Below are 25,477 nucleotides of genomic sequence, written 5' to 3'. Positions count from 1 at the left end.
GGCCGATAGAAACAATTATGAGGCATTTTGTCTAAAGTGCTTTGATTTTTTTCAAGCCGAGTAGCAAAGCACTTTATAAGAACCAGTTCATTTACTGTTTACAACAAAGGTTATTAAGGTTCCTTAAAGTGAAAAGCTCACTGCCTAATTAGGAGGTATCGCTCTGCCTCTAATTTCAGCTTCTCTCTTGGGCTGTGTCTTTGCATCAAAAAGGTTCTAGTAATTTCCTGGCTGGCTGGGGCTTTTTCGTGCTTTGGTCAGTTGGGTTAATTGGTGATTCTAAATTGGCTATGGATGTAAAGTAGATCAAGTGGGTAGACCAAAGTCCTGTCTGTGTGGGTAAATGTGCATTGCACTCCAAAGACCTCTGGCAGGTCAGTAAGACTAAATGTCAGTCTATTTCCATTAACCTCTGCTCATTTTGTAATGAGAATGAATGCTCTATTCACAGAAATCCAGGAATCGGAATACTTTGAATCAGGCTTTGAAAAAGTAAATCGTGGCCAGTGTTTCAGTTAACAATGCAGAGGGGCAGTTGTGTCCTAATTTCACTGTAGTTACAGTGTAGACTAGCTGAAAGCAAATGGCATATTTTGGTACAAAGATTGTGGATGACTGTGTTATGTTAAGCTCATGGTCATGTGATCACCAAAATAACTCTAATGGTCCATCCATCGATCTCTTATCCAGCTTGTGTCAAACTGAGACTGGAGCTGAGGCTGAAGCTGAGGCTGGTAAAGAGGAGGAAAACAGTACGTCACTCTATCAGAGAGACATCAACAAGTTACCTAACATCCACGTCTTTGGTTTGTGGGGGAAAACCCACTCAGGCACTGGTGGATGTGCAACCTCCTGCTTGGCAGATAACACAGGAAATCTTTAACCCAGCTGGACGTTCAAATCCCACTGGGATGAAAAGGAAACATTGCTAAATTCTGCATAACTGTGCATCAATGTAATAATTAGTTTTTGGTTACTTAAAAGGAATGATATTTGGTGTACATAAAACAGAGCTACTTTTCTTTCCAATAAATGCAAATCATTGTATTTGCTGTGTTTATGGATTTTTTAAGATATTTACATATTTTAACATTTATGATCTATGCATTGGAAAATTGCTGGTTTACACAGGTATGATATAGACTAGGGTATTTTTTCACAGCACGTTTGTAAATTATATGGAAAAGGAGGAAAACTGTAAGGATAATCAATGCCGTTAATGATAGCTGTATTCCATTTAGATGAGCTAAATAAGGGGATGGTAATGGTACATAGTGGTTCACTGATGAGAGTCTGACTTAATAGAACAGTGTTATCGTTAACATAGCACCACTTGTGTTTTTCCTGCTATAATGAGTCAAAATATGTGCAGAGAAGAAGGTTTGTTGGCAATAGTTTGATTTTTTGTCACCACTTTAACATTTAAATAATATTTTCTATCAGTCTTTCCCAATTGTCTGCACTAATTTTTTTTTAGGTTTAGTTTTAGGCTGACTGTGTAGCTGAATAGGCCAATAACTTAAAATAAGAGGACAGTAATTTAAAATGATTGGCAAATATCTTTAGAAATGTTTTCTTTTGCCGAGTCTAGGAGATCTAATTAGCCGTGCTTTCTGTCCATTCATGGTTAATTCATTTCCTGCTGCTATGACGCTGCTTTATTAATCGAACCTTGTAGAATATCAAAGGCATGAAGGGTGCTTCTTGTCAACCTTTCTCTCACTATCCACACCCAAACCTATAATTAGAATATAACATAAAAATAAGTCATATTTTCATATTATTAGCACTTGTGGTTCATAAAGATGAAGATGAAAAAATATTGCCAAGAACAACCTGAGTTTGAACAAGTTACTGAATTACATTCACAGAGAAATTTTTAATGGCAACTTTACAACATAAAGTATATAAAATGTCTAAAATGATTTACTTGTTACATGTGGTGTAATTTGAGTGTATTTAGCTCTTTCTCATGTTGTAGGTGTCCAATACAGCTATTTGGTCAAAAGTAAGGTACCCTTTGGCATTTATACTGCATTTGGACAATGTAACAACTTTTTTTCCCCTGAATCATATCTATCCTATCAAAGTGAAAGTAAAAATAGACTGACTTGTTCCTCCAAAATCCTGCTAATTTTGTATCCATTTAACCATTACCAAATTTTATGGATACAGTAGAGAAAGTGAAAAAAGAAAAAAATACTACTACTATGAGGAATATAAATGCTCGATTCAATTCATTTACTTCAAGGCACTTTATATTGTCAGGCAAAGACCCTACAGTAATACTGAGAAACTCCTAAGAATCAAACAAACCCTTATGCTAAAGCACTTGGTGACAGTGGGAAAGAAATACTCACTTTTAAAAGAAATAAACCTCCAGCAGACTCAAGGGTGGACAACAATCTGCCACGACCCTTTTAGGGGTGAGGAGAGGAAGACAGAACAAAAGATATGCTGTGAAAATGCACAGAGGGGTATAAACACATAGAAAACAAAAAAATTGGAGGAAGAAGAAACACTCTGGAAAGTTCCCAGCAGCCAAAGCCTAATGCAGCATAACTGAGTGAAGATTAAGGGTTACCTGATCCAGTTCTAACTATAAGCTATATCAAAAATCAAAGTTTTAAAACTAATCTTAAAAGTAGAGAGGCTTTTTGTCTCCTGAATCCAAAGAGTGAACTGAAAGCTGAAGGCTATGCCTCATATTCTACTTTTAAATGCCCTAGGAATCACAAAAAAAGCCAGTAGTCTGGGAGCAAAGTGCTCTATTGGGGTGATGTGATACAATGAGGTCTTTAAGATAAGATGGAGCCTGATTATTCAAGACCTTTTATACGAGGAGAAGGACTTTAAAATACATTCTGGATGCAATAGGGAGTCAGTGAAGACAAGACAATGTGGGTGAAATGACCTCTCTCTTTCCTGTCCCTGCAGCAGTTTTGATCAACTGAAGGCTTTTCAGGGAGTTTTCAGGGAGTTTTTCAGCACAGCCGGATAATAACGGATTACAGTAGTCCAGCCTAGCAGCAACAAATTCATGAACTAGTTTTTCCTTACTATGTTACTGGAGCCCAAGGTAATGCCAGAACAAGTATCTGGTTAGACATGATATCTCCAAGTTTTTTAGGGCCAAGTGCAATAACCTTTGTTTCATCTGAATTTAAAAGCAGGAAATTTGAGGCCATTAGAGGTCTCTGAAACAGTTTAACTAATTAGTGTGTGTTTTCTGAGTTCATGGATAGATAAAGCTGGGTTACATCTGCATTGTAATTCCTTTGAATGACACTGCAGATAATCATTTAGAATGCAAACAGAACTGATCCTCACATAGAACCCTGTGGGACTCCATAATTACCTTTTGTGTGTGAATATACCCCTGTGGGTAAACTGCCCTATTTTCTGAAAACACTTTCCCGATGAGTTTATGAGCCCCGTCGCGCTCTTCAGATAATACTGAATAAAAAAACAAGTCCATACAGGTCTACTCAATTGTCAATTCTGCAGTACACACACAGGATTGAAACATTGTTTCCCCCACTTATGGTGTGCAACTACAAATTAAAAGATCTAATCAAGTCAAGAGCTATAACTGCTCTGAACCTCTATTGTGCTCCTGGTCGGGCTATTGCTTGGAACAGGAACAAGACAACTGCTATCTTTAGTATTACAAAATTCTCCCATTGATTTCTTTTTAGTAATAGTGTGCACTTCCTATACAAAAGCACAATTATACTTAAATATACTCAGCTACACTACTTTGTACCTCTAGAGAAGAACTATTGATTTCGTGAGGTTGACCAAGTTAAACTATCAAACTTCATTAAGGGCTCTGTCAGAAAGCCATTCATCAATCTATCCAATCAATACCTTTGATCAGCCGTGTTGCTCTAGCAGATTAAGTGGAAAAGAGCTGTGTTAATGTAAACTGGACAAACATCTGATAACATTTTATTCAGTGCTTTCTTAACTAGCAACTCTCTGTTTCATTCCGTTATTCAAATTTCCAACCACTGACTGACAATGAGAATGATAATACGTGAACACCTGAACACCTCTTCTTGTCTCTCGCTCTCTGTTTGCACAGCTGGACAATGTCATGAGGGAGTCAGGGCCAAGGACTGTGTGCAAGACCACATCGTCTGTCATCGTCACCTCCATATCCAGCCCGTCAATATTGCACAGTCCCCCAGGTTACCATGGCAACTTCAAATTGACCAAAAGTCACAGCCCAGTTGCCAAGGAGACCCTTGACATAGCCATGCTGGAGACAACAGCTTTACCATGAACAGCCAGAAAGGAGTGAAAGCGTGTGAAAGTGTGCGTATGTATGCTTCAGTATTTCTCCCCAATTGGGAACTTTTCTTACTAGCATGCTGTTTGCGGGTTATGATAACTGTGGACCCTAGCATTGTTTTTATGCATGCAGTGTACAAGTATGTGTGCGTGTGTGCCCAGTAAATTTATGCATGTGTTTGCACTCATTTGGATTTTTGTCATTTCTGACATATCATGGTGGCTGGAGATTGTTTACCTCAACTGTAAGTAAACTAGCCTTAAACACAAAATGTGAAAGGTGGAGTCGCACTCGGATCACACCTGACCTTTCTAGACATGCTTTCCGGTCATACTTTGTGAGATTTGCCATAAACGGAGATGTTCTTTCTGAATTATTTCAATTTCAAAGTGAAATGTGAATATTCTTTATCTTTACATACAGAAGTCGAATGGCTACTGATGTCATCAGTTTATTCTGCGGTGTTACAACTGAAAGTTTTAAAAAATGTTGAGATTTTATTTTGTGCATAGCGTTTATGTTAATGCGTAGCTACGGAAAAGTGTCAGAATCCTACTTTTGAATTAAGAACCTATTCATGCAAATGAAAAGCATGTTTTCAAACCAATTCTACAATAAAATAGAATCAGAGTTCTTGTTTTTCTTTTACAGTGTTTGCCGATTAAAGAATGTACTCTAAATGATGTATCTAGTATAAATAATGGACCAGACATTTTGTATATTAAAACTGATTAAAATGACTGCTGATAATGTGGAAAAACTGGGCGCACTACTGATCTCACACGTTACCTATTTAAGTCACGTTAAAATTGTAGTGTTCAGCTCCTGCTCCATCTGTACCCACACAGTGTTTGCTGAAAAGCTCTACGTGTTGAAACCTGCTGAAATTTCAGAATGACAGAAACAAAGTACAAAACTTTAATGAAAAGTGTAAAAAAAGATATACAAAGGTCCTCCACAGTTAGGAATTCACCTATGAAGATTAAAGCATTTTTTGTGACTAATCAAAATCGAAAACCTCGCCCACACCCACCAATATTCCACTTCAAGGTTATCCCCCTTGAGCACCAATGGATGGCTTTGAGCACTTCTGCTATTTTTAGATTGCTCTATGCAATTTTTGTATGCCCACACTAACTAGTTAACCACTTCTATTGTTCAAATTAAATTTCACTTTGAACAACACAAGTTCACAAAAAGCCAAATCTGCTGAGTTAGGCCTCACGCCGAGAAACTGCTAACAACTGTTTGGCAACCAATGGAAGAGCAAAATAAGTAACCTGGCAAATACTTGCCAGGTTAGAGAATACCTACCTACTTTTCAACCAGTTAAGTGAAACTGGTTGAACAGAGATATATGGTACTGCAAGAAAACCTCCTAGGAACTGCTAGCAGTTTTAAGTCAAAGATGTAACTTTTGAAACGTGTTGATTTCAACAGTAAGGCACAGCTTTAACTTTGAAGATGAACATTCTTTGTTTCTCGTTTGCATTATAAGGTTCACTGCCACATGGTTGTTAGTTAGCAAGTGTTTGCAGGCAAATCAGCGCAAAGCAGCAACAAGGAGGTTTTTTTCAATCAAAACCCTCTTAACAATTTATTTCACCTAACAATTGCTAGCAACCACAAAGTCATTGGGGTAGTACAACCAAGTCTGAAAAGTTGAATGTGGCTTGTAGTGTAAAGTGCTTTGAGTGGTTAGTGAAACTTAAAAAGCACTATTTAAATGCCAACCTTCTCCACATGATAGCTAGTTTAGTTTTGCACAGAATTTGAGGTCTGCTGTCTCGAGGCCATCAAAATTTGATTTCTGGGGACAGAATGTAGCAGGAGTGCTGGAACCCATCTGATTGCACACAAGGACATGGCCTTAGAAGGATTAAATTAGAAACCGATTAATTAAAAAACAAATTAAAATGCACCTGCTGGATTTGTACCACTGATTACATCTTTATCTGACTTAACATTAAAAAACAAGTAACAAAACTTTTATTTGACATGTTTCTAGACTTGGCAATCAGACACACATATACACACATGTAACAGGACAGAAGAGAAGAGTAACTTTGTCATTGATTTTTCCATTCATGGTGACATCAAGCAATACAGATCATACTCAGCAGGTCACAAATGGGTTACAACAGAACAGCAGGTCACCCAACAACACAGTATGAGCGTGTTTGCACGTGTACTGGATGTCCTAGTGTATTTTGCATCACCCCAGATGCCATAATTTAACATATAGATGTATAGGTGACAGTTTGTGAAATCATTCTTTCCCCTAAACATGTTTAGTTCACTTTAGTTTAGTACCGTTATCTCACAAATACAACACTGTTTGTCCACCTCCATACGTGTCCAGTTCCTTTTGAGAGTCCTCAGGTTGCTGCATCATTGACTATGATTGTAAAAACCTTTTTCTTCATGCCTCAGCATAAAATCTAACTCTTGATGTCATTTCTGTCAAATAATGTATTGCGGATTCAAATCTTAGCTAAAAATGCAAGACTTTTTAAAATCTGTTTTCATTATTGCTCATTTGTCTTGTAGTATCTGTTAATGAATGTATTTAAAAAAATACATATTTGAAATATTATGACATGAAAAATGTAAATATTATAAATATGTTGACTTTAAAATCTGCTTTGATGAAGTGAAGGTAAATTTGTTTTCTTTGTATAAAATGTTTTGTGTTGTTTTTATTTATTTTTCTAAATAAAAGATCTCGCTAAATTCTGGAAGGTTGGTTTTGTGATCTTTAAACTTAGTATGTCTTAACTCTTATAGTAAACCATATGCTCTTAAAAATTGCCATCACCAAGTGCTGAAGTGATTTTGTTCAGTTTGTTAAATCTCCAAGCGTCAGATGGTTTTATTCAGTTTTAAAAACTTGGTCTCAAAAGGCAAAACGTTTGTAAGATATTAAAGGTATTTCACATGCATTAATATGCCCATGTGCCCATGTTAGTCTTTTTTCAGTTTAATTTCAGTTGTCTTTAAACACATTACTTAAGTCAACATAAGATGACAATGATGATGATGGATACTTTATATATCATATATTTGTGAAATTCTTATGTTAAGTGAAATTAATGATTAAATGTGGGTTAAAAGAGTTCCGGGGATCTCCCTGTGGACAGTTACCAGAACAGGACATGGTGTAATAAAGGTGCTCTGTTGCCTGTCCACTAGGTGGTGCAGTGGGTGGTCAAGATTATGCATGATGGACAACAGTTTGTTCCGTGACCTCTTCTGCACCGCAGCTTCAAAAGTGTCTACTGTCCAGCCAATCACTGCTAATCCTGATCAGTTTATTAAGTCTGTTGGCATCATCAGCTCCAATGCTGTTCTCCCAGCAGATTGCAGCAAAGTAAACTGCACTCACCACAACAGACTGACAGAAAATCTCCATCATTTTCTGGACATATTGAAGGATCTCTGATTAGTAAACAGAGCCTGCTCATCCCGTCTGGTATACAGCCTCTGTGTTGTTCATTTTAACTCCACTTAAAGACTTAATTTTGTCCAGTTTGCCCAGAATTTCTTGTGTGTCGGATCTCTCAGGTGTCTCTTAATGGTGCCCTTCAATGTGTGTCTGTAAGCTGTTGTGCATAAGTGGTATGAGAAACAAACAGAACAAATGAGCTTCAATGACATCTTTGCTATGTGATCATGCTTGTTATTCATTGCAGGAAAGTAATTTCCGAAAAGTGTTCACACTCATGTGAGTGTGTGTTTCACACTCCTCTGAGACATTCTTAGTCAGTTTGTTTTTCATTGCTGACACATGCATAGGATTCATCACACTGTAGATAAGCCCTAATTATACAGTAACAAGTGTATTTACAGCTCATGCACATCAAGAAAATAATAGAATACATAAATGCACACACATTTGCATGACAAACTAGCCAATCCCATTCACCCATTCCAAATACAAGAACGTTCTCCAGCGGCATTTAAGACACACTGCACAGCCAACAACACTTCACAACAGTATAAAAACACTTTTGGTGTAAAGTACTCTAAAAACACAATGAATAAAAATACATTTATAACAACAGCGGGCAGTGAGAACCCCTCCAGAAAAAAAGTGTGTGTTCAGGTCACTTTAATTTTTTTATATAAATGCTGCAAAAGCCAGTATATTGAGCTTTATTCTGAGATAAGTATACTTAAACTCTAGTGTCTCTTCCATGCCCATTGAGGACATCCATCCATCCATGCATGCATACTCTTCTGCTTGTCCTTATCAGGGTTGTGGGTGGTCTGGTGCCTATACCAGGTATAGGCACCAGACCGCCCGCCAGAGTTAGGCCCTCTGACCACCGTATACTGGTGGCAGTATAGGAATAAAAGATCGCTGACTGAAAACTCTTCCCTGGAACTGAATGTGAGCCCAAAACTTTCAGCTGTTTTCAAATATCTTATTTCTCTTTTTTGGACAGGTGTCTGGGATAGATTAAAACCAGGCGTGATTGTGCTCTAATTCTATCAGAGAGGCCCAGTATGTGACCACGCCACATACATGACTAAGAAATATGATTTAATCAAGTGGTGTCAAAAATGTTTGACAGATTTGTGCGAGTATCATCAAGGTGAATCCATAATCACTGCTGAGCACTGCCTCGAGGAGTAGATTGGCCAGGCTGGCTCAACTTCACTTATTGCTGTTTTTCCACACCACATGCACATGAAACCAGGTGTTTAGTCTCACACCACTGCAAAAACCCTGCCAGTTTGAAGGTGTGTGACTCAGAACTGATTCACAAAAATAATGGGATGTGGTATGTGAAATTAGAAAAACATGCAGTCTGTCACGACCTATTTAACAATGCCTACGTCTGTTGTTTGTGTTTGGTTGTGAATTAAATTGCTTTGTATCACACACACACAAACACACACACACACAGAGAGTGTCGGCAACTTAATCAACTGGGTTGGTGTGTTGCTAGAAAATTGGCCTTTGGTAATTTGTTGTTTCCTCTCTCAAACAAAATGAAAGACTGAGAGCCTGAAAGGCAAATGACATCAGCCCACAGACACTGATTACAGACAATAGAGTGCAAGCGGCATGTACTCATAGCACTGAGAGAGAGAGAGCCAAAGAGAGGCAGAAAGAGAGAGAGAATGTGTTGCAGTAAGAGGGGTCTATATTGGCGATATGAATCGGCAGTGAAGCATTCTGGGGCTTCGTGTTACAGGCCTTATACGGGCCAGGGCCCCTGTGTCTCTGGCTCTCTCAGCTATTCTTAGGCTGTCTGTCCCTCACCCTCAGCAACCCTACAGGCAAGAAACTCTTCTCCACATTAATACTAATTTAAATGTTCATTTTTGCCACTTTGCATTTGAGTGTTATTGATATTTTTTGATTTCGGGGTAAGAAGTCAGACTTTACTGTTTTCTGCAGTAGCTCAGCCCGACTCTTCTGTGTGTGTACCTATCTGCACGTGTGTGTCTGTGTGCACAAACATATGCGTGTGTGTGTGTCTCCATTTGTGTATCTCAGTGGTTCCATAGCACCTGACCCACCCACCCCAGGGTGTTTGTCCTGAGAGCTGGGAGCAGAAGGGTTGTGAAGCCAGGGCCAAGGGAGGTAAGAGCAACCACCGAGGCACCGAGCGGGACAAAAGGATAGCAGGGGTAGGACGGAGAACAAGGGCACAGCACACAGGAGGGGAAACCGCGCAGCCAGCAGGAGTTGTTTGCAGGAGGAGTGTTGACATTTAGCCGAAGATGAGTACATACACAGTGACTCTGAATGGCCCTGCTCCGTGGGGCTTCAGACTACAGGGAGGAAAAGACTTCAACATGCCCCTCACCATCTCCAGGGTAAGGACAGAGCGACCCTCACAGATTTGTTGTGCAACATAAAGAGAAAGTAATGAGAAATGTGACACTAACGAGACAGCCTGTAATTAGCTTGGAAAGGGAAACCAAAACTTCAGACATCTCAGACTGTGTGCACTGATTGGCTGGCTTAAAGCAAATTGAATAATTCAGTGGTGATAAAAGACAAAATACACAGTTCACAATACTGTAAGCAAATGATTAACACCCTCAAACAAAACCTCTGTAACCTTTCCCTGCTTGGATAACTTAGTAAGCATCTTTTTATTTATTTGTTGTTGTGTCAGCAGAAAACCAATCACACAGCACATTCTTCAACTGTTTAATAAAGTGCCCTTAAACCCTTAAATGTAACCTAAAAAGCCTAAAAATCTTTTATTACGCAGCGCAGATTAGATTATTTTTTCCTGCTCTGACTATATTTGACATCTAGCTTGTGTTTGTGTACGCGCATACTGTATATCTGTGTGAGCAGGTGTGGTTTGTGTGTGTGCTTTGGTTATGTAATGTTGCTGTAAGCAGTGATGGTAGGGAGCCTCCGATGTAACCTCCATGGAGACTTCGAGAACAGCAGCAGTGGAAAGATGGGAATAGTTTCACTGCTGCCTGACTTAACGCTGAGTGCTGCTGGCACACTTCAGCTAATTTTCAAGAATACCTACATTTCATCTTGATTAATCACTTTTTTCCTCATCCAAGTCATTAGTTAAGCAAGTGACTATTGAAGTTATTTTAACTGTCAAAACCGTTACTAAATTATTTAAAATAAAAGTTAAAAAAGTTTTATAAGAACTTATAACAAGCATAATTTTCTTAAAAAAAACAAAGCAAAATCTAAAATTCAAGTTAAAAGGAAGGAAAGACTATAACCACTTAGTGTTCAGCAGAGAGACTTTCTCCCTTTCTGATTCTCTGGCAGGCACCACTGGGGGTGTATTTACAGCATTCCCTTTAAATAGCTTTAGGGGAGAGGTGGATGGATGGTTGGGAATGGGACAGGAAAGCAGCGAGCATTGCGAGGAAGCTAACGGCAGCTTGTGTTACCTTTAGTAAGCTTTCTCGTGGTCAGTTTCAGTTTCCTCGTTTGGAGCTGCTCCTGTGGAGAAACAGATGGGCAGGGGGTCGATTTAGGAAATAACAGAGAAAAGTAGGAATGAGGTGGATGCTTGCCTGAGAGTAATCTCTGCTCCCCTCCCACCTCGAGCCCTTCATTCCTCAGGCCTGATTGATGCTCAGCTGGTAATCAGGCTCTGTTATATTGATCCAGACATCTGTTACTTCATTGTCTTCTGATCCCCGTCTTAGGCAGGCGAGGGGAGCTTTGATCTGTGTCCAGGGTAAGATTGTATCATTGGATTTGTTCAGGTTACCTGTGATTGGTCCTGACAAGTTAACATAAAACACTGCAGCTTGACATGTCAGCTCAGGGTGACATTACAGTTTGACGTAACACTGCAGAGGTTTGGATTTCGGACTTTTGCCAAGAACTAATAAAAGGAAAGAGGAATGAAGACATTGGATTTCCTTACTTCTTGTTATCCAAGCCAAAGCACTTGCCACTAAGAGTGATATTTATTTATATATCTATTGTTATTAATTAAATATATTGATGTTAAAATGTTCTCATTGTGCTTGCCATAGCTGAAATTGTTTTAAAAACTTGACTCTCTCAGAGTTTCACCCACACCACTCTGGTCTATGTGCATGCTCTCTTGAGACTGACATATTTCTAAAGGAGTGAAAACATCTCTCACCATGAAAGCATCTCTCGTTAGTGCATGTGGAAAAAATAACCTAACAATAGCAACATTATGCCTAATATTTGTCCAGCTAATTGATTCAGTGCAGTCTGGCATGCTGTATAAAACCTGCAAGTAACATTTTTTTCCACATGAATTATTCATCGTTCATTTTAAAGACTCTTATTTTGAAGGATGAACGTGTTATATCTAAGGAAAACATGCGTGATGAATTGTTTGGGTGGTGTCGTGCGCTTCGCTGAACTGAGGCAGCAGAAATATTACTTCTCCTTCACCTTGCTTTTCTGGCCTCTTGCACACACGCACACACAAAGACTGAAATGGAAACACTAAAGCAGACAAAGCAGACGTAAAGAGGAAATAAAGACATGACAACAGTGTGAAAAGACACAGCAGACCAATGATAATGTGATCAAATCTTGGGGGAAAAAAAATGCTTTGTAGTGAGTTTGTAGAGGCTATGATTAAAATAAACAGAAAAAAAGAACAATCAAAGAAGTTTTGCATGAATGTCAGTAGTAGGTGTGTGTGTGTGTGTGTGTGTGTGTGTGTGTGTGTGTGTGTGTGTGTGTGTGTGTGTGTGTGTGTGTGTGTGTTTGAGAGATAGAGAGGGGGCTCACAGGGGTCAATCACTGGCATCAGGAGCATCGCTTATTTTCAACTCTTTAACGAGTTGCCTGTAAGCCTAGACCCAATACTGTATAACCCAGACCGCTGAGCTCACTTAAACCTCCTCTCTGTGTAGTTTAACAGCTAAAACGAGGCTTTGTTGCACAGCTAGAAGTAGGAATACTGCGTTGAAGGTCATACATGAAGGATAACTGAAAGTGACAAAGAAAAGTGATGTAATGCTTTACATAATCTGAAGAATAAAATCTTTTTTCTTGTCATTCAAATTCAAGAAAATCTTCCCATCCCTTTGTTAAGGACCTTCTTCTCTTTCTCTCTTGTTCTGTGTTCTCTAACCGACATGAGACATGTCAATGAAATAAGTTCAGTGTCAGGAATAAAAGTATTCTGCACGCTTTGTGGCTCTGAAATGTTGCTGCTTTTATTTCACTGTTTTTTCTCTGCTGTTGACACTCATTAGACTCGTAGATAACAGTTGGTTACGCTCTGTCAGTTAACATAACTCATCTCCAGAGCTGAAGGATTACTTTAGTTTGCTTCATCGGCTTTTCTCTCCACTAACTTTAAGGCTTATTTACTGTGCCGCTACACACACACAGCATTAATAACTGAGTGAAAAGAGCAGCTACAGTGGAAGCGGAAGTAACACGTCGGCTGGGCGGTTTAAGGCCAACATTAGCAGGCAGATGAACAAACTGTTTGAATCGTATCTTGTGTTTGTAACTTTCTTAAATGCAGGTCAATTTGTACTAAGTGTAACTGCATATGTTTGTCAGTTTTCTGAGGAAGGTGTATCAGTGGCTCTAGCGTGACCTGCTCTGCTGACCCTTTCCTTAGATAACTCCGGGCAGCAAGGCAGCGGGAGGCAGCTTGACCCAGGGTGACATCATCTCAGCTATTGATGGGGTCAGCACCGAGGGGATGACGCACCTGGAGGCCCAGAACAAGATCAAGTCTGCCACCATCAAACTCACCCTCTCAATGCAGAAGTAAACAAGCAGCACACTTATATCTTAACACCCACCCCCACAAACTAAAGTAGGTGATGAAGAAGAAACTTTTAAGGTACTTGAGTTGGATTTGCCTTGTCAATTTGGGCGTTTAAGGAGGAGGACAAAGTGATGAAAGTGATACTTCAGAAAATTAAGGTTCCACTTCACACTTGAGTAAACTAACAGATCCGGGATTGGCTCTGTAACTAGCTGTGATTCCGCGAAATCCCTCTATGTACACACTCAGTTCAAATCAGTTTAATTTTATGAGAGTCTCTTCAATCCGCCTACACAGTTTCCATTTAGACTAAAGGTGAGCACATGAGATTTTTCCAACTTCTAGTTATGCATATGAAAAACTGGCTGATTCTGCAGCTCTAACACCAAAAAAGTGACATGAGGAAAACACATCTGACGTTTTCTCCCTGAACAGAATTTTTTATTTTTTTGCTGTATAATCTACAGATCAAGACGCCCGGCCCCAGTTCCCACGGCAACTCCAAGGATGGACTCACCTATGCCAGTCATCCCTCACCAGAAGGTATAAACACAGCCGCTCTATCATAAAAAAACATACCTAAATGACACACGCAGACCTACTGAATATCATATATGTTGTCTGTTAAATCCTGTGTGTTGGTAAATGTGTTACGTATCCTCGTCTTATACGTGTTTGTAAGAATATGATTAACTATTTTATAATGGTGCCATCAGGCAGTGACCTGCTGCCCTCTAGTGTAAAATATTCACAGTGCAACTGAAGGGGAATCACTACAGGGAGGTCAGAGGTCAGCAAAAGAAAAGCAAAACACCAACAGAACAACTGCTAAACAAGCTGCTAGCTTTGGTTTAATTTAAAAGATTCATTTTTCATCTCTATATATCCATCTATCTTGACATTCTCCCATTTTTAAGGCATTACAAGAGGAACATTTTGCAGGAGAAGTTCAAAAGAAGGATCAAGAGTCTTGTGGAATCCTCCTGGACAAAAAACCCTGCAAAAGAAATCTCTTCCCAGCTTCAAGATCTCCACCAAGCCAACGGGGGCAGTACAATTCCCCAATAGGCCTTTACTCCCCCGAAACTCTCAGAGATATGATTGATATGCAGGGCAAAATAGGCGAGGGATCAGCATCGGCCAGAAGAGTTTCATCGCTGGGGTAGGTTAGCACACTTTAACCACCGGTTAAATAATACGGAGAGAAGAAGATAACTAATCTGGGGGGGGGGAGCCAAACAGAGCTCACCCAAGGAATGAAGCCACACCTCCCTCATTTAACCAAAGATTAACAGAAAATATACTCAGAACTTTCCACTGCTATTCCAGTACGCATAACCTCTCACACGTGGCACTATTTTAGGAGCGTGCATACAAATGCACCTGGCCTGCATCCAGGTAACAGAACGGGAGGAGCGCAGGATCATTTGAGGATATTTGGAGCCTCTTTACTAAAGGTCACATTCCCTCAGTACTACATTTAAATATCTCAGAACAAAAACTGACTCTTCAAGATGAAAACATAAAGCCAGTGAAATGATGCTGCCATCAGCAACATCGTCACCAAAGAAGTCTTTTTGCTGTTTCGGCTCCCCAAGTTGGTTTTTTGAAGATTTTATCATCTGGGGAATGCATCCCTCTTACTGCACACATGTGAATGAAAGCCCACAACAAAGGTTTTATTCTTGTTTGAAGCAGAGACATGCTGTTTTTGTGAGTGTCGCTGATGCGAAGGTAAAAGCTCTGCAGGTATAGCAAAAACAAACCCGCTGTACAGGTGCTGACTTACGGTTCTCTGAGCTCATTCAAAAAACCAAAAAACAAAAGGTGTCAGATTCTGTTTGTTTTTTTATTCAATAGATCTAAATAATTAGGTATTAATTTTGTTGTTTTTTGTTGCTTTTTTATCTTTGTTTTCGCCTTCTGGCTATCTGTGTGTTTAGATTCAGAAAACAAACCAATAACATTTATTTTGATTAAACAATTCTAAGGGAAAAATGCAGAAACATTCATTAAAAATTAAAGTCAGAATTTGTAAAACTGTTTTGGTTTTTCACCCCTAAAATAGCAACAATGTTTTTCAGTGGATCACATATTTAATAACCTGTAACTGACTAATCTTTTCTGCTGTATTGTGCTGTTATCACTGAATTATTCAGCGTAATAGTGGCCATTTATTTCAGCATTGTGCTTTTCTCTTTCTAAATTTATCAGTTTTGAGAATATAACTGTAGGGCCCCACTATAGTAAATTTTAGAGTTGATATTCATGTAATGAAAGACATCCTTATAGAGGGTGATTTTCAGCTCCACAGAAAACCAAGGGATTGACTCAAAATTAGTTCCAACGTCGAGGGAAAATGCCACTATAATAATAATTTTTCTTCTGTGTTCACAGTGCATTATTGGGCTACATAATATATTTTTTGGACAAAACATAATATAACACATTCTGCACATTCTTATATATACTTTCTAAACAGATACCAGAAAAACAGCACTTTCTTCAACTCATATTTCCACCTAACAAAGCTCAGGTTGGCTCCATTTCTTTCTTATTCTTCTTTTTTGGTGTCCGTAAAGTCATATTCATGTTGCATATTTGATCTGGAAGTTCCCATACCTGGAGTCTGGTGGGAGTTGAATTATGGCCGCTGTTGAGCGGTCTCTTCTCAGAAGGATGGCATGTGTTTGCGTGAAGTCTCAGTCATGGAATACGTGTAGAGTTTAATTAAGGGTGTAACGTGTTTGGCCTCTGACATATCACAGCCACGTATCAGTCTCCCCCTAATCTGTTTCCCCTCTGCTGAGCCCTTACAGTAACAGCCAATGGGAAGTCAGGTGTCAGAAAAACGTGCTCCATGCAGAGCACAGGATGATGACGGCAGCGTCATGCCAGCAGCCCCACCTCACTGAGTACATGCGGACACACACACACACACTCGGAGAGGACGAGCAGCTGTTGTACGCAGTTATGGAATGTTCCGCTCTGGTTACACACCATCATCCTGAATCCCCTGAAGGCCAAACCTGAGAAAGGACACCCCGTCTATAGGGAGATGCCCCATACGTGATATGTTTCACTTTACTGTACCCTGAACACATCCATGTACTGTAGAGACAAACATTTATGTGTCTCACCACTGTGGAATTGAACACATTTACACTGACAATATGAAGTTGGCAATGATTCCTCGCATAAGAGGAAGTCAGTCTCTCTGAAGATTGAAATCATTCAGGCTTAAAATCTCACACGATATTGGTTATGCTGCACTATGTGTAGCTCATTAAAACTATCAGGCACTCTGTTTGTCCTCTCAGTTTATTTTGAAAACAGCAACAGAACTCACAAATACTCACAAACTCAAAGCACATTCAAACTGACCTCTGCAGTAGGTGAAAATTTAATAAAACTATATAACTGTGTCTGGGATAGGCCCCAGTCTATTAGCGGTTTATAAGCTAGATGCATGGATGGATGGACAGACCGAACTATTGCCATATCATTAGCCTTGTCTTGTGCCCATATTAAAATGAAACAACACTGAAAACCACCATTTGTTCCAAGTAACCCTGAGAATAAGAGTGAAATGGATGCAGATTTATGAAGGTGAATTTGTGTGAAACTTTACAAACTCCTGTTTTAGCAGGTTTTAAGAGCCCAGAGTGTAACCTTTTATACATGAGACAGATTCTTGGCAAAAGCTAAAGTGAAACCAACATAAATATTTCCATATGCAGGGTTAGAAATCTGCAGTAACTTGTCTGTGCCAGCCTGTGTTCATCTATCTGTAATGTCTGCTGTTCTGACATAAGTTGAGCGGGTGGTTTGCGTTCTGTTTTGTGTGGTTGTGTATATTTTTGTCTGTTCTGCGCTAAATGTGTCTACATCCCTGTCGTCCTATGTCATGTGACTGAAACACTTCTGCTCCTGTCAGTCACTCCTGAGGTTTCAGGGGTAGCAGGGAAATATCCCAGTGATGAGAAAAAGGCTGCTATTTTGACCAGTACATGGGATTACACATGAGCACTGTAGCCGGATGGTTTCCTGCAACGCACATAGAGCTATTGTTATCCACAAAAAATACCTGTAGTGATTCACCACATTCCCTCCTTTTGTCTATTTGTCTCTCTTTGTGTGTCGGTTCCTCTGGTGTGTTTCAGGTTATTGCAAACACAGCTGCAAAGTCAGTACCTTAATTTATTTTTACAGCATTTCATGTGCATGAAGTGAAGCGCAGCAGTATTAGCAATTTTCGATCATCCACTCGTAACTTTGGTGTGAGGTTGTGGGATTTGTGTGTTTGTGGTTGAACTAAAGCTTCCTTGTAGCTGTTGGGCTGCACTGAGCGTGGCGTTCACAAGCTAAAAATTCAAGTCATGTTAAAATCATCTGGTCCCCAGAAGTGGAAAATGGCAGACTACCACATTACTTTGGTGACTTTGGCCAGAATCTCTACTTTTCTCCATGTCACAAGAAATGACTGTGCATCGTTCTTCACTTTGTTTATCTGACAGCTCTGTTGCCATTTACTTTATCATAAAAATGTAACATGCCTGCCAAGATTACATTGTAGCCAAGAGACGAGTTCCAACGTTACTTACATTTTGAGACAAAGAAACCAAAACAGACTGTAAATTTTAGCGCTGACACAATTTTATTTCTCCCTTAAATAATTATTTCATTTTCATTTCATTTCATTAAGTTTATTGATCCCAAAGGAAATTGTTTAAGGCTGCCGGCATTCCAGCATCAGCACTGAACTCATAATGTACTGAGACATTTACCTGCATTTCCACTTCTGCTGGTCCTTTTAATCAGTTTTACTGTGTGTGAAATTCATAACAGATATGTTATGTATTTGCAGTACTATGCCTATATCAGTATAACTGAGTGCATCATTTTAAACATGCCAGTGATGACCTGTCAGTTTGGCCTGCTGGGTGCCTGAAACATTAGCATGTTTGGTTTTCTTTGGACTTGTTTGTTTGTCAAGTAAAAGCTAAGAGTTTAGAAATGTTCAAGAGATGATGTCAAAGACCTTTTAGTTTCTGTTGACATGCTGTGTCCCAATTCCACAAATATTAGAAATATTAATTCACTGGTATTAAATATTTATCCAGTAGGATCTGAACATTTGCCGCACATAGTACACGAATAATGCTGTGTTTAGTTCCCCTCTAAAGTTGGGTGTTGTAGCTTGGAACAACGTGATTCCCGATTTGAGCATTTTCAACTTGGAAAATCAAGAAACACTATTTTATTTTTTTTTTTTTTTTTTTGCTCCTTAGGTAAAGCCTGTCATGTGTGACAAGCACTTAAAAGCCACCGCAGCCCATAATCGATAGAGCCCGGTCAGTGATCTGTCTGTGGCTTATTTATTAGCAAGTCACAAATATGCAACAATACAGATGAAAAGTTTTACTGTTTACATTCGCTGCTGCCATCTAGAATAGTTTCAGTCGAGATGGTGGGGTTGCTCCAACTTTCCAAGTTTGAAATCCGATTTTAAGGCACAGTTCCAGGTGAAAGTTCCATTTCTGAACTTGGAAATTCTGACTTCAGCTGGATTGCACTGTAAGAAGTTAGCATATGACATATGCAGCAGCTAATGTCCCTTCCAAACAGTGACAGCAGGATGCAATGCTCCCTGTGTCAACTAGATTATTTTAAAATATACTTCATTGTGGCTTCAGCATTAAAAGTGAAAGAGCTGTTAGGTTGTCTCTATGTCTATGGGCACTTAAATACTGTTAATAAATTGTGAACTTTTAAGTGATGTTTGTAGACAATCCCAAACTTTGATGGTGTAAGTCAACATATGTGGCATGGTGGTGCAGTGGTTAGCACTGCTTCCCCACAGCAAGAAGATCTGGGGCTCGAATCCAGTCTGGAATCACACATTTTTCCATGTTTTGGATCTGGGACACAGCTACAGTACAGAGTGGTGTATATTTGCTAACCACTACAGCGGTACAACAGCCCCGCCTTTCTGCCGATTGCATGACTACACCTTGACCTTGCCTTTTCGTTCCCCTCATATCCCCGTCTGTTAACGCCTCATGTTTAAACCCTTCACCCCACACCTGAAACCTTCTTCTTTTACCCACTGACCTTTCACCCTTTCCACCTGCTCTGACAGTGTGGAGTACACCCCCAGCTTCAACCCCATTGCTTTGAAAGACTCAGCCCTGTCCACCCACAAGCCCATTGAAGTGAAGGGTCCAGGAGGAAAAGCCACTATCGTTCACGCTCAGTACAACACACCAATCAGCATGTACTCACAGGACGCCATCATGGACGCTATCGCAGGGCAGTCACAGGCAAAGGGACATGACAGGTGAGGACACACAACTAAACCAATCCCGCCCCCAGGTGTTTTATACCTCTTTTGCACTCACCATTTGATGACATCACACTGACTGAACAAAGCCACGTGTTTAGAAATTAAAGGGTCAGTTACTCAAATGACAAAAATCCCCATATTCATTCACTCAATCTTCACTTGCTGGTTATATTAAGGCACTAAAATCTACTTTGATTGTCAGATTGGTTTAAAATATGCCTCTGTGTGTAAATGACACACCAAAAAGTAGTTTGCAAGTCAACTTGTGAGTTATGAATGAGAATCCCATTTTACTGTTGCCATAACGCAGTAGGTCACAGCATCACTGCCACTATGAGATGCCAATGTGTCTGATAAAACAGCAGTGGTTGATGAAACTGACCTTTTAACTTTTGCCTGAAAAGCTCCAAATAAGGTGGAGCTTCTGAGCATACGTTAAGCCTACGCTGCTACAAATAGGGTGTCTATAGTGGTGTAGTGTATGCCCGGGCTTTTCCTTGTTGTCTATGTCCATGCCGAGTACTCCTCCGTGCCTTCACCCACTTTCCTCTGCTCATTCCATCCAACCAACCAACCACACCCGCGCTGTCCTCCACCCATCCCTGCCCATCCTTCCTTCCTGGTTGTGACATGAAGTGAAGAGGCAGGCTCCCCCTTGGCGTAAGTACAGCAGAGCTGCTTTTCCGTCTCGCCTCTCCTCATCCGTGCGTCTCCTCTCGTCTCACGACTTCATAATAGCTTGCGCATTGTGCCATGTGTCTCATAAACTAATGCCCGACTGAAAAATGTCTGAAAATCCTCCAGCCTCCTGTATACAGAATTTATGTTTTTATGTGTTTGTCTGAAACATCACATCAAAGTGTTTGATGCACACTAACCATGAGGTTGTCATGGTTATGTGTGAGGAAGTACCGTGGGTACTTTGGCCTTAGTGTGAGAGTGCAAGTCGAGTTTAGAGTCATACTCTGAAAAAAGGAGCCAGTATCATCACAGCTTCGGGAACCTGATGGGATTTCATCTGATGCAGTTTTATGGCATGGGAATGTTCTGAGTATCACAGGTTTTTAAAACATCTACTGCCCGGACCCGCACTGAATCACTTACTAACTGCTGTGTACATGCTCCTGAGTATTTACTGTCATGAAGACTACAAGACAGTAAATACAGGCACTTAAGGTAAAACTATAGATCAACAGAACAGAATTGAATATGATGGATTAACACATAAACTATAAAAATGTAATAATTAACCTTAATGTAAAAAATGCCCATGATTGTATAAAATTCAATATTTAGTGGGTTTTCAGTGGGTGTTAATACTGCAGATTTCAGCAGGTCTTTCCAGTTTCAGGTCTGTTACACACTGAGATTAGAGACTTTCAAGAACTCCTAAAAAGCAAAGAATTATAGACACATACAAATATGCATACAGTGCTGTGAAAACGTCTTTGCCCCCTTCCAGATATCTTCATCTTTTTCATATTTGTCAGACTAAAATGTTTTAGATAATCACAGAAATTTTAATGCTAGACAAAGATAACATGAAATGATGCAAAACCCTTGGCAGAAAGAACTGCAATCAAGTTTTTTTTGATAACTTTGAAGGTTTTTTTTGTATTATTATTAGCATGAATAGCCTGTTTAAGATCATGCCAAAGTTTTTCAGGTCACTGCAACCTTGATTTGGGTTTTTTGTGCCATTCAGAGATGGACTTGCTGGTGTTTTTCGGATCATTGTTCTGCTGCAGCCCAAGTCCGTTTGAGCTTAAGGGTCCAAATTGACGGCCAGATATTCTCCTTTAGGATTTTTCATAGAGAACAGAGTTCATGGTTCCATCAGTTGCAGCAAGTCATCCAGGTCCTGAAGCAGCAAATCAGCCCTAGACCATCACACTACCACCACTGTGCTTGACTGTTGACATGATTTTCTTTTTATGAAATGCTGTAATGGAACTTAAATCTTGCAAAAACTTTACGTTTTGGCTCATCAGACCATATATTGTTTTCCCAAATGTCTTGGGCATCATTAAGATGTTTTTTTTAACAAATGTGCAGAAAGCTTTTGTGTTCTTTTTTTGTCACCTGTTATTTTCTCCTTGGAAGTCTCCCATGGATGCCATTTTTTTCCAGTCTCTTTTTTGTTGTTGTTGAACCATGAACACTGACCTGAACTGTGACACGTGAGGCTTGCAGTTCTTTAGATGTTGTTCTGGGTTCTTCTATGACCCCTTGGATGAGTCATCATTCACTCTTGTTGTATGTTTGGCAGGCAAAAGTTTCACAACTTTACCACTAATTGATGATTTAACAAGGGGCAATTAGTTTTTCACACAGGGCCTGGTAGGTTTGGATATATAACTGTATTTTGTATTTATTTGGGTTTTGTCTAGTATTAAAATTTGTTTAATAATTTGAAATATGTCAAAACTAAATGTAAAAACTAAGAAATTAGGAAGGATGCAAATAATTCTTCACAACACTGAATTAAAAGAGTGATGCTTTAGGCAATTTTACTTTTTGTTCCAATATTTGTTTTTGGTGTACAAATATTCTACTACTCTAATATCGTTAGGTGGTAGTGTATCATGGGCACTTAATACATGATCTAGTTTCAGCTTTAAAGGTTGGGCCTTAACATCCATCATTGTTCCGATGACGTCTAACTGAACTCTTTGTCCTGCAGTGGTGTTCTGCCCATCAAGGAGCCTGTGGTAGATTGTGCATCTCCAGTGTACCAGGCAGTGATCAGGCCAGGAGAGCCCCTGGACATGACTGACTGGGCTCGCCGCGCTGCCAACCTGCAGTCTAAAAGCTTCAGGATTCTGGCCCACATCACTGGCACCGAATTCCGTCAGTACACTGACTCCACCTTATCTTCTTGTCCTTTCATCCTTTATGATTTCATACCCTCTCCCTGAATGTGCCCGATACTTCTCCTTCCAAATCCTCAATTAGTTATCATCTCATTGAGAGATCTTACTAAATGCTCTTGTTTATGTCTGTCAATGCAGTGCAAGACCCAGATGAGGAAGCCCTGCAGAAGTCAAGGTAAGAGTGGTCTTTTAATGGTGCGTGACCAGTCTACTGACAGTTGGAGACATTAGAGAGGTTCAGATACTTTAGCAAAATTGAAAAATTACATCAACTGGCATCAGCTACCTTGTCTTAAAGAAAAATGCATAGAAAGCTAAGCTGAACTGAAGTGGATACTTCAACTTTAATTAAAAGGGTTTAAGAAAGGTATTGCATTAACTGTTTATTGCAGCCATTTTTATACATAGCAATCCACTTTCATATGCTCAAAAGTAACTGGACAAACCAACATAACTTTTAATGGAAGGATTGTTTCTAATGCTTGGATCCCTGCTTGAAACCCTGCTCTGCCAGGCCTTTACTGCAGCCAGCTTTCCTTATGCTTTAAGGGTCTCTTTGACTTAACTTTTATATCTAATAACCTATTTTGACACTAGAACATCATCTTTTGAATTTTGCCTCAGCTAATTATTCATTTGCACTGTCAGATTAGTTTTGCAGCACTTGGTTGAATCTGAGCAGAGAGCTCAGCTGCTTCTATTAGGAACGTATCAGCAATAAATACTAGTAAACCAGCTCCACTGGCTGGCAGCTATATACGCCCATGCTTCAGTACGCTGGCATGCTTTAGATCATGACTTGCTCTTTTCCTTCTTCATACTCTTCTCCTTCCATCATTTTTGTGCAAGTTAATCTTGTACGTCTTGAGAGTTGTTTTTTGACAACCTCTAAAGAAACACTTTACTATCATCAGTTTATTTCAGAAAGGAGAGACACCAAGATACAGAATACAATTAATCTATTTGACGATTAGACTCTGATGACTCCCAGTGATAGGAATTAGGATAGGACCCCCTGGAGTCTAAGCCTCCATCTTCATCTTCATCGTCACCGGTGTATAAATGAAGCTCTGAGTGACAAGAGTGGGACAGAGTGCAGGCTGATTGGCTCAGAGAAAGTGGGCAAGAAGATGATTGGACTAGAGCAAGGATGTTGCCATTGAGTTTGATAGCATGGAAACCTGACAGTGATCGAAACAATATCCTCCTGAGACCCTCTGTAATGGACATTTGTTTTTAATCTGTATCCTTTGACTTATTTGAGCGACCCTACTAAGTCTCAATGTGCTCAATAGAGGACATTCTGGCATTTCCAGTGATATCTCATGTTTGGGTGGTCTCTTTTACCTCCAAAGAGGCAGGAAATCACGAAAACAGAAAAATACTTTTTTCCTCAGTTCTCTGGAATCCACTTGGAAAAGTGGTGCACTATGTTTAAAACTGGCTTTTTCTTCTGTAATACACTTTGAAGATGTACAGATGAAAAATTATAAAGAAGTGTGTCACTCTCCAAATATGCATGCACCTAACCGTAAACTAAAAAGTGTTATTTATTTAATTTCTTTCCCCACGCACACACATATTGTTTTCCCTACCATCAGAGAGAAGTTTGAGTCGGAGGTCAAAGGGCCCCGCTTTGCCAAGCTGAAGAACTGGCATCATGGACTGTCTGCACAGATCCTTAATGTCCAGGAATAAAGAGGAGAAGGTGAAAACAAAGGGAAAGAGAAAGAGAGAGAGGGGGGAGGAGGAGAACATGTAAAGGACGACATGGACAAAAGGAGGAAAAAGAGATAAATTATGGAGAGAGATAAGGAGCAAGAGGAGGAGCAAAGTGCTCGGGAATGTGACATAGTATTGTAGCCCAGATTAGTTTGATGAAAGATACTAAATGTTAGTGTAAGAATGCTAAATGTTAAATGTCAAATATATCTGTCAGCTGCTAAAACCTGATCTAGCATTTGGGTTTTTCTTTCCTTGTTTCCTTTTTGTTTGGGTTCTGTCTCTCTTATGTGAAAGGGAAATTGTACAAAAAATGAAGTATTCAAGTGAAAATGCAGAAATTATGTTTCTTTTATGCACCAGTACGTAAACAAACATATGAATTTTAACACTATGTGCATGTTTGTGAGGCAGCACACATAGAGATGTATCTAAATGCACCAATACAGTATGTAAAAAAACAAATGCACTGATATGAATGTGAATAAATGTTTTCTTAAAACAATACGGCTGAATGAACTGCTGTAAACCGCTGGAAACATGGTGTGGTGCTATGATTGAGACGTTCATCAATCGTGTTTCCTGTCATTTCTGTTCCTGATGGAAAAGCAGAAGCAGTCTTTGACTTTGCAAACCAGGATAAAAACTAAACCAAAAACAAAAGAGCATCTAACAGCTTTTGACAGGATAATAAGATGATTGTTTATTTGCTTGTGGCACCGCTGGCACTGGCACAGCTGTGATAACAGGGCTGACAAAGCCTTAGATATGAACACAGCATGTGGAGCCACAATCTTCAGCTTTTATTTTAAAGCAACGCCATTAAACTTTTTCTTATTTTCTAACATTCACTTCTCAAAACAAATTAATAAAACACTGAAAACATATCAGATCTCAATGGAAAAATGGAAAAAATGGTGCTCAGTAGTTTGTATGGCCCCCATGTGCTTATATGCATGCATAACAGTGACAGCTCCTAATGGGATGACAGATTTCCTGGGGTTTCTCC

General features: G+C 39.6%; 2 protein-coding genes across 6 annotated transcripts in view; both read left to right on the top strand.

Moving 5' to 3' along the window:
* LOC101470827 (melanopsin-A) overlaps window positions 1-7,038 on the top strand; it is a 33,731-nt gene extending 26,693 nt beyond the window's left edge. For both annotated transcript variants that reach the window (XM_004556591.6, XM_012920598.5), the window contains one exon: window positions 4,088-7,038. In XM_004556591.6, the coding sequence (XP_004556648.1) occupies window positions 4,088-4,288 (201 nt within the window). In that variant the 3' untranslated portion in view covers window positions 4,289-7,038. The remainder of the gene's footprint in view (window positions 1-4,087) is intronic.
* A 2,437-nt stretch (window positions 7,039-9,475) lies between these two features.
* Window positions 9,476-24,973, top strand: ldb3b (LIM domain binding 3b). Of its 4 annotated transcripts, none has more exons than XM_076887616.1 (10): window positions 9,477-9,586; window positions 9,807-10,129; window positions 13,375-13,526; window positions 13,995-14,070; window positions 17,691-17,713; window positions 19,670-19,867; window positions 20,510-20,533; window positions 22,557-22,723; window positions 22,885-22,921; window positions 24,348-24,973. In XM_076887616.1, the coding sequence occupies exons 2-10, from the start codon at window positions 10,034-10,036 to the stop codon at window positions 24,442-24,444; spliced, it is 870 nt and encodes a 289-aa protein (XP_076743731.1). In that variant the 5' UTR covers window positions 9,477-9,586; window positions 9,807-10,033; the 3' UTR covers window positions 24,445-24,973. The 4 variants fall into 4 exon arrangements, with proteins under 4 accessions (XP_076743732.1, XP_076743731.1, XP_076743733.1 ...); XM_004556589.4 differs by having other exon boundaries at window positions 9,561-9,676; XM_076887618.1 differs by lacking the exon at window positions 20,510-20,533 and having other exon boundaries at window positions 9,478-9,586.
* The last annotated feature ends 504 nt before the right edge of the window (window positions 24,974-25,477 follow it).

Source organism: Maylandia zebra, linkage group LG8 (assembly GCF_041146795.1).
Source record: "Maylandia zebra isolate NMK-2024a linkage group LG8, Mzebra_GT3a, whole genome shotgun sequence".
Classification (NCBI taxonomy): Eukaryota; Metazoa; Chordata; class Actinopteri; order Cichliformes; family Cichlidae; genus Maylandia; species Maylandia zebra.
Note: the sequence above shows the minus strand (reverse complement) of the source record. Positions and strands in the feature narration are given on the sequence as shown.

Coding starts and splice junctions, on each gene's coding strand:
- ldb3b (XM_076887617.1), top strand. CDS start 10,034: ATGAGTACATACACAGTGACTCTGAATGGCCCTGCTCCGTGGGGCTTC. Junction 10,130..13,374: donor TGCCCCTCACCATCTCCAGG/GTAAGGACAGAG, acceptor CCCTTTCCTTAG/ATAACTCCGGGCAGCAAGGC. Junction 22,724..22,884: donor CATCACTGGCACCGAATTCC/GTCAGTACACTG, acceptor CTGTCAATGCAG/TGCAAGACCCAGATGAGGAA.